The following is a 15,010-nucleotide window of genomic DNA, read 5'->3' on the forward strand; positions in this document are numbered from 1 at the left end:
GGTCCTATGGTTAGTATATGTTGATAGCATCTAGGGTTATGGTTTAGTATTTAGTATTTTTGATCTGGGGCATTCTAACAGATGTGTAGTAGTGTCTGGTTATGGTTTTGATTTGATTCCCTAGTGACTAATGATGTTTACAAAGTTCCACGAGCCTATGGTCACTCGTGCGTCTTCTTTTGTCGTGTCTGTTCTAAAATTTTTGTCCCTTTTCAATCGGGGTTTGGACTTTCTATTGCTGTTATTTAGGAGTTCTTTATATATAATCTGAGTACAAGACTTTTGTTACATATATGTGCTGCAAATATTTTTTTCAGATTCTGTGGCCTCTCTTCATTTTCTTAATGTCTTTTTACAAGAGAAATTGTTAACTCTTATGAAATCCGTTTTTTTTGTTTTTTTTAAATGTGTCATCTACGTTTTGTAAAAATTTTTGTAGCTAATTTCTGCCTCCCAAGATGGAAGAAGATGCCAGCCTGTTCCCTAAGAAGCTTTTGGACGACGCCCCCCTCACGGAGGATGGTAATTAAGAAAGGTCTTTTCACAAATAAGACACATTTCAACACACAGAAGACAAACGATGTGCTTAATAGTTGCCCTTTAATTTCCTTTTTCCAGAGAGACTACATCTTTTAAACTCATATTTTTTCTCAAAAAAGGTAGCTTATATTATTCTGTGTTTAATCAGAAGAAAGATCCACATGGCTGAGACTTTGAAGTTCAGTGGCCGACTGTAGTTTCCCAGTTTTTTGTTATTGCTTAAAATGGCAATAATGGGGCTTCCCTGGTGGTGCAGTGGTTGAGAGTCCGCCTGCCGATGCAGGGGACACGGGTTCGTGCCCCGGTCCGGGAGGATCCCACGTGCCACGGAGCGGCTGGGCCCGTGAGCCATGGCCACTGAGCCTGCACGTCCGGAGCCTGTGCTCTGCAACGGGAGAGGCCACAACAGTGAGAGGCCTGCGTACCGCAAAAAAAAAAAAAAAAAAAAAAAAAAATGGCAATAATGAACCTGTTGTATGTAACATGAAGAGCCTGGTTTAAGTGCAGGCAGCTGGATTTCACGTCTGCCTCTGACTAGTATGCTCTGATATCTCGTCATGTGGCCTTTAGAAAACTCCACTCTACACTCATGAAACAAGGGTGGGAAAGACAATAGTGTTTTGCTATTATTATGAAAATAGTTTTGACTTTGCAGACCCCTTGGAAGGGTTCCCTGGGCCACACTTTGAGAACCACTGCTCTGAGCCGCCATCCCATCATTGCCCAGTTTGCGTGTGTCAGGATTTACCCTGGAACTTCAGGCTTGAAGGTCTCCATCTGCATTCTGTTTTTTTGGTTTTTTTTTTTGCTGTATGCGGGCCTCTCACTGTTGTGGCCTCTCCCGTTGCGGAGCACAGGCTCCGGACGCGCAGGCTCAGCAGCCATGGCTCACGGGCCCAGCCGCTCCGCGGCATGTGGAATCCTCCCAGACCAGGACACGAACCCGTGTCCCCTGCATCGGCAGGCGGACTCTCAACCACTGCGCCACCAGGGAAGCCCTGCATTCTGTTGTTTTAACTCTCACTCTATTTCTAGAAACAGATGAACTGGAGGATTCGGAGTTTGTGCTGGGCTCTGTCCCTGGGGAGGCTGAGAACAAGGCGGACCCAGGAAGCTCCTGGTAATTAACCCGGGGCAGGGGGAGGGGGAGGGGCAGGGGCAGGACGCGCTCCCCACGGGATGGCAGCGGGCGTCCTTTCTGTGTTAAGTCCAGGGAAAGAGCAGGATGCAGACAAGAGGAAGCAGAGACCAGCCGTCCAGGACAGAACGCAGGCCTCACTCCTGCGGAGGGACCTGAGCCACCTAGACCAGCTGCATGAAGAGAAAGACCTTTTCATTCAGAAAACGAGGTGAGTGGGGCGGGCCGGGCTCTGGCCGGGGCCCATCTGTGCAGGGTTCACCGCCCTCCACTCCTGTCTGATTGGTGGTGACACTGCAGTGTGTTCTCCAATGTCTGCGAAGAAAAATTTCAAACACAGAAAAGTTGAAACTTGAAGGCAAATTGATGACATCGTGAAACTTTACTCCTAAATGCTTGAGATGCCCGCAGGAGAGCCTGTGCCAGCTGCCGGCCCCGCCCCGATCGGAGGGCCTGGGGTGCAGGGAGCCGTTTACCGATGCGGGCTCCGACTTTCAGGGTGGAGCTGCGTGCTTGCCTCCGGAGGATGGGGCCCCTCGCCGAGCAGCAGGAGAGCGGGGCGGCCGGCCTGGCCGCGGAGGGAGCCGCCGGTAACACGTAAGTCGGAGGTGGGGCCCTGGGGCCGGCGGGCGCGGGGGGGCGGACCCACTTCCCGGCCGTGTGGGAATCGGGCAACCCAAGTGGACATCAGGAGTCAGGTGGCCACGAGTCAGGAGGGGCGATCACTTTGAGGCAGGTGGCCAGGGGAGGCCTCCCTGAGGAGGGGACCTGCAGGCTGGGACAAGAGTGGTAGGGACAGCGGCACAACGGCTGGGGTGGGGCAGTGAGTGCAGGGCTCAGGGCAGCAGGCAAGGATGCCAGGTCATGTGCCTGCAGCCCAGAGCCCTCTGGTCAGTGTCCCTCCAGGCCGCTCTCCGAGAGATGCCCCGCCCGCTCCCGCCCTTAGAGGGGTGTCTTGTGGGGCGGCACACCTCTCTGTCCTGTGCCCGCCCACCCACCCTGTTCATCTGAGCGCCCCCACGAAGTGGCTACACCTCAGAGTGTAACTGGGCTTGGGTGACAGGAGGGCAGAGGGAGATGAAGTAGATCTCAGAGTGGGCTCGGCCAGGAGGGTCTCTCAGGGGCTTTTTGGCCCCCAAGATGCTTCTAGTCGTTAGGTGAGTGTGCTGGGTCCTTCCTGAGGGGCTGGCAACCAGGGGGCTGGCTCCCCATCCTTGGAAGAATGAGAGGCCAGTGGAGAGGGGGCGGGAGGGGGCGGGAGCCGGGTCAGATCCACGAAATGGGCCCAGGAGAAGTCTTCCTTCGGCCACAGCCCTGCCCTCCCAGTCGGCCAGTTTAGACGAAAAGTCAGGCGAAGGCATCGCTGAGCCTGAAGGCCGGCAGCCCCTGAGGCCCTGACCCACCTGCCCTCTGCAGGGCAGCATCCCAGCGCCTGTGCTCAGAGCTGAGGAACGAGAGGGACCTGCAGGCGAAGATGACGGCCGTGCCGCAGGACAGTGTGTAAGTCCAGGCCATTGAGCAGGGACGGGTTTGAAGATGAAGAATGACATTTTGTGCTTGACTTTCAAGCTGCCTAAAAATTGAAAGGTAGCTGAGACTTTCCATTGTTTAAGTGTTTTGCGCGTTCTCCATGTTTGCCTGAGTTCTCAGGAACTGTGAAATCATCTTCTTTTTCCTTTTTTCCTGCTCTTTGAGCCTCCAGAGAACGACCAGCAGGATTTTTAAAAGAGCCTCACACCTTTTCTGAGAGCGTCCCCTCCCCCAACCCCAGCTAGGAGACACTGTGCTGCGTCAAACCCTGTACGCGGAGCTTGTCTTGGCAGCTTCCTCTCTGCACCAGCTGGTCCCCACCAGCGCCGCGAAGCCCCCGGGGCCCTGCCTGTGTCGGATCACTGTATGGTCCATTTAGCTTTTTTAAAAACTTCTAAATTTTGAAACAATTTCAAATTCACAGAAGAGTTGCAGAAATAGCACCAAGAACCCCCGGTGTCTCCTTGCTCTCCCCACCATCCCAGTGACACTTCACACCTTGGGGGTTGCATGGGGTCGCCCCACCTCCAGTAGGAAAGACCCTCAGTCTTCCCGTGACGCTTGTGACATTGATGGTTTTGAAGCATCTGGGCCAGGAAACGTCCCCCGAGTTGCCTGTGTGTGATGTTTCCTCAGGGCGGCGGTCTAGAACCCCCCGTGTGCTGCCTGCCCCCCCCCACCACCAACAAGGCATACGATGGCCACCGGTCCCATTTCCAGTGGGGGAACTTTGGTCGCTTGATCGAGATGGGGTGTGCAGGGGTTTTTTTTTTTTGGTTTTAAGGTTTACACAATTTTTTAAAATATTTATTTATTTATTTGGCTGTGCTGGGTCTTAGTTGAGGCATGCGGGATCTAGTTCCCTGACCAGGGATCGAACACAGGCCTCCTGCATCGGGAGCTAGGAGTCTTAACCACTGGACCACCAGGGAAGTCCCTAAAGTTTACACTTTTAAAAAAAATATTAATTTTATTTATTTATTTAGGCTACACCAGGTCTCAGTTGCAGCGTGTGAGATCTTTAGTTGCAGCATGCATGTGGGATCTAGTTCCCTGACCAGGGATCGAACCTGGGCCCCCTGCATTGGGAGCACAGAGTCTTACCCATTGGACCACCAGGGAAGTCCCACTCAGGGTTTCTTCAATGCAGAGTCACACTTTTCCTTTGGAAACTAACATGGAATTTGTGGTACATACTGTGAGAGTGGAAAACCCCATCCTCATCCCTTTTACGCTCTGGTGTTTGCATTTATTGATGCTTCTCTCTTGATTCAGTTATGATGATTGTTGTCAAAGGGCAATTTTCTAATTCCGTAATTCCTTCTAAATGTACAAGTTAGCGTTCCGCTGTAAAGAACAGTGTTCTCTTCCCCATGTTTCTTTACGTGTCAGTGTAGACTCTTCGACTTCTGTTCTATGCAGTGGGTTATAACCTGCTCCATCATTTTTTTTAAATTAATTAATTTATTTATTTTTGGCTGTGTTGGGTCTCCACTGCTATGCACGGGCTTTCTGTAGTTGTTGCGAGCGGGGTCTACCCTTCGTTGCGGTGCGTGGGCTTCTCATTGTGGTGGCTTCTCTTGTTGAGGAGCACGGGCTCTAGGTGCGTGGGCTCAGTAGTTGTGGCATTCAGGCTCAGTAGTTGCGGCTTGCGGGCACCAGAGCGCAGGCTCAGTAGTTGTGGGGCACGGGCTTAGTTGCTCCGCAGCATGTGGGACATTCCCGGACCAGGGCTCGAACCCGTGTCTCCTGCATTGGCAGGCAGATTCTTCACCACTGTGCCACCAGGGAAGTCCCATCATCATTGTTTATTTTCATGCTCCAGTCACCCCCAATTCGGCCAGTTAGCACCTCTTTCAAGCAGGCTCCCTGTCGTTCTTCGAGTGCTTTCTGGGGTAACGATGTGTTCCTAGCCCACTTGTTTCCTGTCCGCCCTAGTCCTAGACCTAGCCGGTTGTCTGGACCAAGCCAGAGCGTTGGTTTCTCACAGGGGAGAGTGGTGTTTAGGGACCTAGGGCTGGGCACCAGGTGGCCCCACTGGGAAGCACGTGCATGTCTCTGTGTGTCTGCGTTAGAACCAGGAGTTGACACCCGTGATTCCAGCTCCAGCAGACCCAGAGGCGCACCCTCATCTCCCCGTCTGATGGGACACTTCTTCTCCCACAGTCGGAACCTGTCTCCCATCACCTTCAGTGTTTTCACTCGCTTCTCCTCCTGCCAAGTACCCGTCTGCTGACCCTGCCCCGCTGCGGCTGGCCCTGACCCCCCATAGCCCACCTGCCTGCTCCTCCTCATGTGGGCGCGGCTGCTGCCCATTTACTTTCTTTTTTTTTTTTTTCTTTTTTTTTTTGCAGTATGTGGGCCTCTCACTGTTGCGGCCTCTCCCATTGCGGAGCTCAGGCTCCGGACGCGCAGGCTCAGCAGCCACGGCTCATGGGCCCAGTTGCTCCATGGCATGTGGGATCTTCCCGGACCAGGGCACGAACCCGTGTCCCCTGCATCGGCAGGCGGACTCTCAACCACTGCGCCACCAGGGAAGCCCTACTTTCTTTTTAATCAGCTTTACTTAGGTCTAATTTACATGCAGGAAAATGTATGTCAAACGTCCCTTGTGCATCCTGGCCATCAGCAGTGCTGACCCCAGGTGACCGCGGGTGTCCTCTGCCCCTTAGTGTTAGGTGTGTGCAGACCCTGCAGTGTTTAGCCCCCGTGCCCGTCTCCTCCATGCCACACAGCAGCCATGAGAGGCATTCATGTCCTCGTGCATGGCCGGTGTCTCCCTTCATGGCCGTAGAGTCCACTGCTGTCTGCTTCCCCACTGAGCAGGGCAGCCCGGGGGTCTCACTGGCTCCCGTTGGAAGCGCACCTGGCTCCCCTTCCTAGTCAGCATCCCCTTGGACAAAGTAGTGACCCCTTGAACCTATTCTTGGGGGGACGTGGTTTCAGGGCCCTCCTGTGTTGCTGCCAGAGTCTGTGTGCCCAGGCTCAAGGGCACCCCAGGCTGCAGGGACGTCGATGAGTCCCCCCAAGTGTGGGCTGAGAGCAGGCGGGCCACACAGCAGGCGTCTGCTGTCCGCAGGGGCTTCCTTCAGGGTCACGTGTGAACTTGGGGCTCGGTGGCTTAGACGGTGTCACTCACGGTCCCTGAGCACCTGCTGAGTGCCAGGCCCCGATGTAAGCATGTAGGGTCAGCAGTGAGTACAACACTTGGAGTCCCTGCCTGTTTTCACGGGAATGAGAGGCACGTAAGCAAAGCATGAAGCTCGTGGCAGGTGCCACGTGGCACGGTCACTGCGTCCCTGGGCCCAGAGAGCAGGGCTTCAGGGACAGAGCAGGGCAGTGTTGCAGGACACAAGGGGCCTGGATGTTGGTCAAACTCGGTGGCGGAGCCCTGGAGTGGACGCTGCGTGGGGGGCGTGGCCCGGCTCTCCAACCCCTTTGCCAGCGTAAACAGAAGCGCCTCCTGTTTGCAAGGAGCGCCATGTGGCACATCGAGATCCAGGAGAGGCAGCTGGAGGACGCCCGCAAGTCGGCCCGAGCAGAGGCCCCGGCTGCCAGGAAGTGCCTCCGGGAGAGGGGGGCCTCGGGGAAGGCAGAGCGGAACCGGCTGCTGCGGGTGCGGTAGGTCCAGGCCTGGGGGCCCCCCCCAGGCCCACACCTGCGCCCCCACCCCGCCCCACGCCTGCGACCACCCCTGGCCCACGCCTGCGGCCACCCCCGGCCCACACCTGCGGCCCCCCGGCCCACACCTGCAACCCCCCCGGCCCACGCCTGAGCCCCCCCGGCCCACGCCTGCGACCCCCTCCCGCCCCACGCCTGCGCCCCCCCGCCGCCCCACGCCTGCGACCTCCCCCCGCCCACACCTGCGACACCCCTCAGGCCCACGCCTGCAACTCCCCCCAGGCCCATGCCTGTGAGCCCCCCCCGCCCCACGCCTGCGACCTGCGACTCCCCCCAGGCCCACGCCTGCGCCCCTGCCCACCCAGCCCCAGCCTGGGCAGAGTGGCTTGGGACACGCGCACTCCCTGACCTGATAGCCGCCTCCCTCCTGGACGCCCTGCCCTCTTCCCGGCTCTGGCCGCTCCTTGTGGCCTGTCCTCCTGAGGCCCCGACACCGCCCATTCCCCGCGGGCAGCTGCTTCTGAGGGCGGGGCCGGTGGAGTAGGTGTGCTGCAGGCGGGGGGAGGGGGGAATGCAGCGCCCCCCAGGGGCCCCCCGCCCTCGCCCTCGCCCCTGCACAGGGTCCTCACAGGTCCTCCTGCTCTCCCACCCCCCACCTCGTCCAACCCGTTGCCAGATCTTCCTGCTGCTTCCGTGGTTTCCGAGCCTGTGGATACCCACAGGGTCCCCAGGGCCCCGCCCCCTACCAGGCACAGCGCAGGGCCCTCCCGCCTCATGCACTTAGCCCTGGTCCCGGGCCCTCTGCGGCCAAGCCTGCACAGGACGTGTCCCTGTTCCCGCTGCCCCGTGTCCCTGCAGGAGGTCCGTGTACCTGCAGAAGGAGCACGGGCTCAGGCACCAGAAGCTGGTGGAAGATGCCCAGAAGAACCATCGGAAGGCCGTGAAGTTCCTGAAGGCCTCCCTGGGGAGGTACAGCGGCTCTCTTCTCTCCCGTCACCCCCACCCCCGCCCACACAGGGGAACCTGAGAAAGTGGATCAGTTGCCTTCGTTTGGAAACTCTCCGATTTTATCATTGAGCCGTCACCTCATCACCCAGAAAGAATAGATGTGTTTTCAGTTTTTAGCTGATAGCCGTTAGTTTCAGACGAGGACTCCAGTCTAGAGAAACGGTTTCACGTTTCCCCGTGGTCCACGCGCAGCCCAGCTCTTTCCCACTTGCCTTTAACATCATCGCACTTGGCTGCTTCCTTGGGGCTCCTCCCCACCGGTGGCCGCTGGGGCATGAGCAGGTCCTCCCCGCCAGGGTCCGCGAGCAGGAGCGGAGAGAGGAGCTGGAGACCCGCGAGCACACGCGCAGGCGCATGGACGCCGTGCTGGCCCTGAAGAACAGCATCTCCGCCAACCGGGTAGGACTGGCCCCACCTCCGGACCCCCTCAGGATGCGCTCACCTGCCCTGGGACAGGCTCCCACGCTCCAGGGGGACCTGGGCTCGGCGAGGCGAGTGCTGGAGCCCTGGGCCTTCCCAGGGGAAGTGATACCCCCCGGGGCCTGGGGGGCACTTAGACCAGGGAAGCGGGGAGGGATGCGCAGTGAGCCGCCAGCCCAGTGGAGACCGCGGGGCTCTGGCCTCGGGAAGCCCCTGAGGATTTTGGGGAGGGGGCGGCTGCAGGAGGCGGGTGCAGGTGGGAGCAGTGGTGATTTCCACAAACGTTGACCTCCGGTGTCTCTGGTACGGTTTGAGAGCACCCAGCCCACAGAAAGCTCCACTGCGCACGCGCACACCTGCGGCTGCTGGTACCTCCGTGTTCTCTATTCCCAAGGAGACACTCCGGAAGTTTCAAGCATGGGGCCAGGCCAAGGCAGAGCTGGCGGAACAGAAGGCCCAGGCCGAGAAGGAGGTGATTCTGGCCCAAGGTGGGGACGCTTTCAAGCACTTTTGCCATCAACGCCGACGCCAGGAGCTGGAGGCCCAGAACCGGTGAGGGCCTGGCAGGGCGGCATCCCAGAGCGGTGGGCGGGTGTGTCTGTCACAACCTGCGGCGAGGCTGCCTCTCTCCCTGGGCCTCCCCCTCCCCCCCTCGGCCCCCTCCCCCCGCATCCTGCAAGCCCCGCTCTCCACGCCCTGCTCTCCAGCCCCCAACAGGCGGGACCTCTCCTGGGCCTCAGGCACAGCCCCCACTGCCCCTGCTGCCCTGGGCATCCCCCGCCCGTGGCCTCCTCCCTCCCAGAGGCTGCGGGCGGCCGGGGCTCACTTTCTGGGCTCCCCCAAACCAGGGCTCAGCGCTGCCTCAGTCCACACTGCACCCCGTCATCCCCTAAGTACCCCTCGGCCTGCAACTTCCCCGTTCTCAGCTCCCCAGGCTGCATCCGACCTGAGAGACAGGGGCCCCCCCGGGGACTTCCCAAGATGCAGGAGCGAGGTGGCCGCCTCTCCTGCCTCAGCCCCGCCGTGCACACAGGGTTCTGTCGTTTCCTCTTCGTCCTGGAGGGCCTGTCCCTCCCCCCACACGCAGCCCCGCCCATCGTGGTCACTGTCAGCACCTGCCCAGGTGTGGCCGCCCGGTCCTGTCACTGGGGAGTCGCGGTGCCCTGAGGGCCATCCCCCGCGTTGGGTCACCGCCCACCCGCAGGGGTCCCGGGTGCATCTCCTCCTGCCTCGAAGCCCTTAGTCCTGGCAGGTGGGAGGCGCCAGCGGCTGCCCCTGTCTGAGCCTCAGGGCGCCCCGCGGCGCCTGGGAACCCGGAGCGGGGGACGCGGCAGCTCACGGGGGGTCGAGGCTTGTGGCGGGGACGGCGCTGGGCTGGAGGTTCGCGTCCCGGGTCTCTGGCCTGGCCGCCCGCCTGGGCTCCCTCCGTCGGCTCCTGCGGGCCGAGCCTCTCGGGGTCCGGGCACAGCTGGCGTTTTCCCCGCAGCGCCTTCGAGGAGGAGCAGAAGCTCAGGAAGCACGAGATTGTGAGTCGGATCTTGAAGGAGGAGGCCGAGGAGGACAGGAGGAAGCAGCGGCCCTCGCCCCCCAGACCCGCGGGCCAGCCGATCCTGAGGGACCAGACCTGGAGCTACGTGGCCGCCTTCCATGCCGGGAAGAGCACGGTGGAGCCGCCCTGCTGCGCCCCGGTGAGCGGACGCCCCTGCTACGCTGGACCGCACCGGCCAGCCCAGAGCAGGACCACAGAGAGCACTCCTGCCCTCCGCCCCTTCGCCGGGCGCAGGCACAGCCTCTGGTCGCCAGGCGGCCCCAGCCCTGGTGCCCGTGTTCCATGTCCCTTGCGGCTCCCCCCGGTCTCCGGCGCCTTGCCCGCCTGGGGAAGCAGCCCCCCACCGCCACATGTCCCCTGAACAGGATTGTCTTGGGCCACCTTACCTGTCCCCAGATGCCAGAGCCAGGCTGGTGACCAAAGGCCCATCACGGCCCAGGGGAGACGTGTGCCCCCGTCCACCCCCAACGCACGCTCGCCCCGGAGTCGGGCCGCTTCCCTCCATACCCTCACTCAGTCCTCACATAGAGGGCTGGCCCTGTGCCGGTCGCCCCATAGGTGACCTGCTTACCTGTCCCTGAGGGTGTGGGGTAGGGACGTCGGGACCCATCCTGAGCCCGGCAGCCCTTCTGCTTCTGCCCTGTGCGCCCCCAGCCTGAAGGCCCAGGTCACTGGCTCCAGCAATGCGCTGCCAGCCGCGACCCCCAGGCTGCTTCGTGGGTGACCCCCGCGGGGTCCCCACTCTGCTCGCGGTGCCCCCCGAAGCCGTGCCTCTCTGTCCTCTCACCCCCGGCCGTGCTCCTGCCCTTCTCCGCGTGGGGCCTTTCTCACGCCTGCAGCAACATCGCCCTCCATTCTTGTCCCTGTGCCAGCCTGATGTCCCCGGAGGGAGGCCCCGTCTGGCCCTAGAGCAGCTGAGGGTCCGTGAAGGGGGTTCCGGGGTGTCCTTAAGTCAGAGTGTTTCGTGGCTCTTGTGGGCATTGGAGACCAGGCTTTCACGATGTGTGAAGACGCTCATGCTGTAAAGAGAAGTCACAAACCCGTGTGTGCTCTGGTCTCTGGGTGCAGAGCGGGGCTGGCTTGTCTGCCGAGGCCCTGGAGTCCCGAGGGTTCGTACTTTCTTCCTCCCGGTCAGTACACTCTCTGTTTTCTAGAATAAGCTGTTGCGTTCCTCTCCCCAACTCTAGGAGGGCAGGTCTGCGTTACCCCAAGCCTCTCAGCCAGTGAAGGCCGTGTCCAGTGAGTCCGTCCAGGCGGACGAGGGGAGCCTTGGCCAGGAGGCAGGGACACTGGTTCAGCCGGAGATCCCCGGGCTCTGGAAGGAAGACTACAAGCCGTACCAGGTAGCCCCTCGGACACGCGGCCACATCTTTTCATCCGTCTCCCACGTCTCCACCCTGTCGTGGCGACTGTGGCGGCCCCCCTCGCGGGGTTGCTCTGCGGTTCCTCCTAGCCACCTCCCTCCCAGACAACCACAGGGCCGGTGGTGGCCACACCCAGAGGGATGCAGGCTGGGGGCTCGAGGGGTGGGGGCCAAGTCCTAATTCTCCAGCTTACTACTGGGGAAATGTGTTGCTAGAAAAAGGCATGAGTTCACACTCCCTTTGACGGCCTTTTGTCAAGAAACACGCACCATCCAGAGCACGGGTCGTCCTGGTTCTAAAAGGGCAGGCACAGCTCTGGGGGCCGAGAAGTTAGCGAGTGTCCACTGCACGCAGCAGGACACAGGCTCTGGCTCTGTCCCTGCGTTGGTCAGCCGAGGCCCATGGCCACCTGCAGGACATCGCCCGCCCTTGGTCTGTGCACAAGTTGGTTCCCATTGCTCTGAGGGCAAAGCCATTTTGGTTCCGCTGGTTCTGAGGAGGCGTGTGTCGCTGCTCTGCTCAGGCCCGGCCACTGCCTGGGGACCACCGGTCAGCAGGCCGGCTCCCACCCAGGAGAGCGAGGCAGGAGGATGCCAGCCCCTGGGCCAGCAGGGGCACCGGGAGCCAGGCCCCCCGAGGGTCCCTCTTCAGGTCACTAAGCCGGTCAGGGAGGCACCTTTATTTGTGCCACTGAAAAAATGTGGCTTCCTGTAGAGCTTTTCAGGAACTTTCTCTCGGCCTGATTTTAAATCTAGAAAATACCCCTCTGCCATTATTTCCTGGAAATCCGCCAGATCCTGGACAGCCCTGCTCGGCCCCTTGTTTCTCCCCTGACCCTGCCATACCCCCTCCCCCACCTTTCTGGTGCCCACCCCACCCTGGCCCCATGCGGCCGTGGTGGCCCCCGGCTCCAGGCTGTCCATTTCCTTTACTCCCCAACTGACCTCGGGGAGGCCTGGGGGGGCTCCCGAGCCAGCCACCATCCCCACAAAACCCCAGGTGCCCAAGGAGGACATGGACCAGAAGCCCGTGGGCGGAAGGAAGATGGACAAGGACATCCTGGTGCGCACTGTGCAGCGGCTGCGCAGCGGGGTGATCCACAAGCAGGTGGCATCCAGGCACGAGTTCAGAGGGTGTCCCTTCATCAGCAAGCCCAAACTCATCCACTTCAAGGTGAGCCCAGGGTCCTCGCCTGGGGCTGAGGGGACAGGGCCCAGTCTCACATGAGGGGTCAGACTCCAGCCCCAGGAGGGTGATTGTCCTGGGGGGCTGGGATGTCACACCTTCCTGGTCCCTCTGGAGGAACCAGGCACTACCCGACCCTTTGCTGGGGGACCCCCACCCACTGGTCCCCAGGAGGCTGCTTCCTGCCTGAGGCGGGGGTCCTATGAGACCATGGAGGGTGTCCCCATCTCCCAGGCGGGAATGTCAGGTGCCGAGAAGCATCCGCCAGAAAACTTGGAGCACTAACTTTTTATCTGCTTTTCCTAGGATTTTGATATCGGCAAAGTGTACAAGAAAAAGATCACGCTGATTAACGCCACCTACACGATTAACTACTGCAAGCTGGTGGGCGTGGAGGAGAGCCTCCGGGACTTCATCCACATCGAGTACTAGGGGTGGCGGGGGGGAGGCGGGCGGCGCGGTGGGCGGGTGCTTCAGTCCCTGCAACTGTTATCAGAGCCTTTTTATTGGACCCACATTTGGGGCACAAAACCTTCCACTTGGGTCCCCGTGGGCATTTTGTCAAGTGGGTCCTCGCCTTCCTGAGACCAGCCCAGTTTTCCCTGATAAAGGGCTTGATGTTTTCCCCTTCACTGTGTTTTGAGGTTGATCACCCTGGGTATGATTTCCCTGGAGGGCCTTGTGCCTTTTCAAGGTGAAGAAAAAAGCCATCTTTTATTTTGGGACTGTGTACTTGAACTCTGTATTTAAATTTTTTTTCTTTTCTTTGAATTGTATCCAATAATTCTTTTTTTTTTATTGGAGTAAAATTGCTTTACAATGTTGTGTTAGTTTCTACTGTACAGTGAAGTGAATCAGCTGTATGTCTACATACATCCCCTCCCTCTTGGACCTCCCTCCCACCCACCCCCATTCCCCCCATCTAGGTGGTCACAGAGCACCGAGCTGAGCTCCCTGTGCTCTACAGCAGGTTCCCACTAGCTAGCTATTTTACACGTGGTAGTATATATATATGTCAATCCTAATCTCCCAGTTCGTCCCACCCTCCCCTTCCCCCCACTGTGTCCACATGTCCGTTCTCTACGTCTGCGTCTCTATTCCTGCCCTGTAAATAGGTTCACCTGTACCATTTTTCTAGATTCCATATATATGCATTAATGTACGGTATTTGTTTTTCTCTTTCTGACTTACTTCACTCTGTATGACAGACTCTAGGTCCATCCACATCTTTACAAATGACCCAATTTCATTCCTTTTTATGGCTGGGTAATATTCCATTGTATATATGTACCACATCTTCTTTATCCATTCATCTGTCTATGGACATTTAGGTTGGTTCCACGTCCTGGCTTTTGTAAATAGTGCTGCAATGAACATTAGGGTGCATGTGTCTTTTTGAATTATGGTTTTCTCAGGGTATATGCCCAGTACTGGGATTGCTAGGTCATATGGTAATTCTATTTTTAATTTTTTAAGAAACCTCCGTACTGTTCTCCATAGTGGCTGTATCAGTTTACAGTCCCACCAACAGTGCAAGAGGGTTCCCTTTTCTCCACACCCTCTCCAGCATTTATTGTTTGTAGATTTTCTGATGATGCCCATTCTGACCGGTGTGAGGTGATACCTCATTGTAGTTTTGATTTGCATTTCTCTAATGATTAGTGATGTTGATAAACTTTTCATGTACCTCTTGGCCATCTGTTATGTCTTCTTTGGTGAAATGTCTATTTAGGTCTTCCACCCATTTTTTATTTGGGTTGTTTGTATTTTTTAATATTGAGCTCCACGAGCTTTTTGTATATTTTGGAGATGAATCCCTTGTCCGTTGCTTCATTTGCAAATATTTTCTCCCATTCTGAGGGTTGTGTTTTTGTCTTGTTTATGGTTTCCTTTGCTGTGCAAAAGCTTTTAAGTTTCGTTAGGTCCCATTTGTTTATTTCTGTTATTTTCATTACTCTAGGAGGTGGGTCAGATGTATTTAAATTTTTACCCTGTTCCAGTGTTTCAGGTTTCTTCCTCGAGACCCCGCTGATACCTGACTTGGGTCCTCTTTTGTGTCTGATTTTCTTTCTGGTCCCTGTAATCCTTCCTTCTTTCCTGTTTTGTTTTCCCCTCACTTTCCTTGTAACGACCGTTGCTGTGTCTTCCGCGGGACCCTCTTTTCTGCTCCTTGAGCGTTTTGCCTTTGCCGTTAAGAGTTTTTTCTCCTCCCCGCCCTGGTTTCTCCAGCTTCTGTCCTCAGCTTGGAGGTCCCAGGGGCTCTGGAGTTTCCAGTTCTGCACGGCTCCTGCTGTGGGTGCTGCAGCCTCCAAAAGGCCCTGCCCTCTGCCCCCAGGGGCCTTCCCGGGGCTGCTCCCTGAGTCCACAGCTCTGGTCAGCCTCCCCGCGAAGGACACGCTGTCCCGTTCTGTGCCGACTGTGGCCCGGACGCAGGATCTGCAGAGGCTCACGTGTTTATCGCCCGCGTGTTCTCTGCTTTCCAGGCGTGCTGACAGGGGGGGTTTTCCTGTGTTGCTGGTTCTTCCTGTTGAGCTGTGGGTTTCTGGAGGAGTCGGCAGAGGCCCAGAGTCGGGTGGTCACTGTCACCTAGGCCACCCTGAGGCGCCCCTCCCCAAGCCTGGAGCAAGAATTTTTTATTGGCAGCATTTCCTCTCG

At 58.2% G+C, this 15,010-nt stretch overlaps 1 protein-coding gene across 1 annotated transcript in view; it reads left to right on the forward strand.

Moving 5' to 3' along the window:
• Positions 1-1,350: 1,350 nt before the first annotated feature.
• Positions 1,351-15,010, forward strand: part of CFAP74 (cilia and flagella associated protein 74) — a 52,271-nt gene continuing 38,611 nt past the window's right edge. Inside the window, 11 exon segments of the mRNA XM_081224815.1 lie at positions 1,351-1,660; positions 1,749-1,889; positions 2,177-2,275; positions 6,683-6,829; positions 7,688-7,798; positions 8,134-8,236; positions 8,652-8,809; positions 9,744-9,945; positions 10,994-11,149; positions 12,170-12,343; positions 12,662-12,780. Coding sequence (XP_081080941.1) covers positions 1,353-1,660; positions 1,749-1,889; positions 2,177-2,275; positions 6,683-6,829; positions 7,688-7,798; positions 8,134-8,236; positions 8,652-8,809; positions 9,744-9,945; positions 10,994-11,149; positions 12,170-12,343; positions 12,662-12,780 — 1,718 coding nt within the window. The 5' untranslated portion in view covers positions 1,351-1,352.

Source organism: Mesoplodon bidens (genome assembly GCF_964165515.1).
Source record: "Mesoplodon bidens genome assembly, chromosome: 2".
In the NCBI taxonomy this organism is placed as follows: Eukaryota; Metazoa; Chordata; class Mammalia; order Artiodactyla; family Ziphiidae; genus Mesoplodon; species Mesoplodon bidens.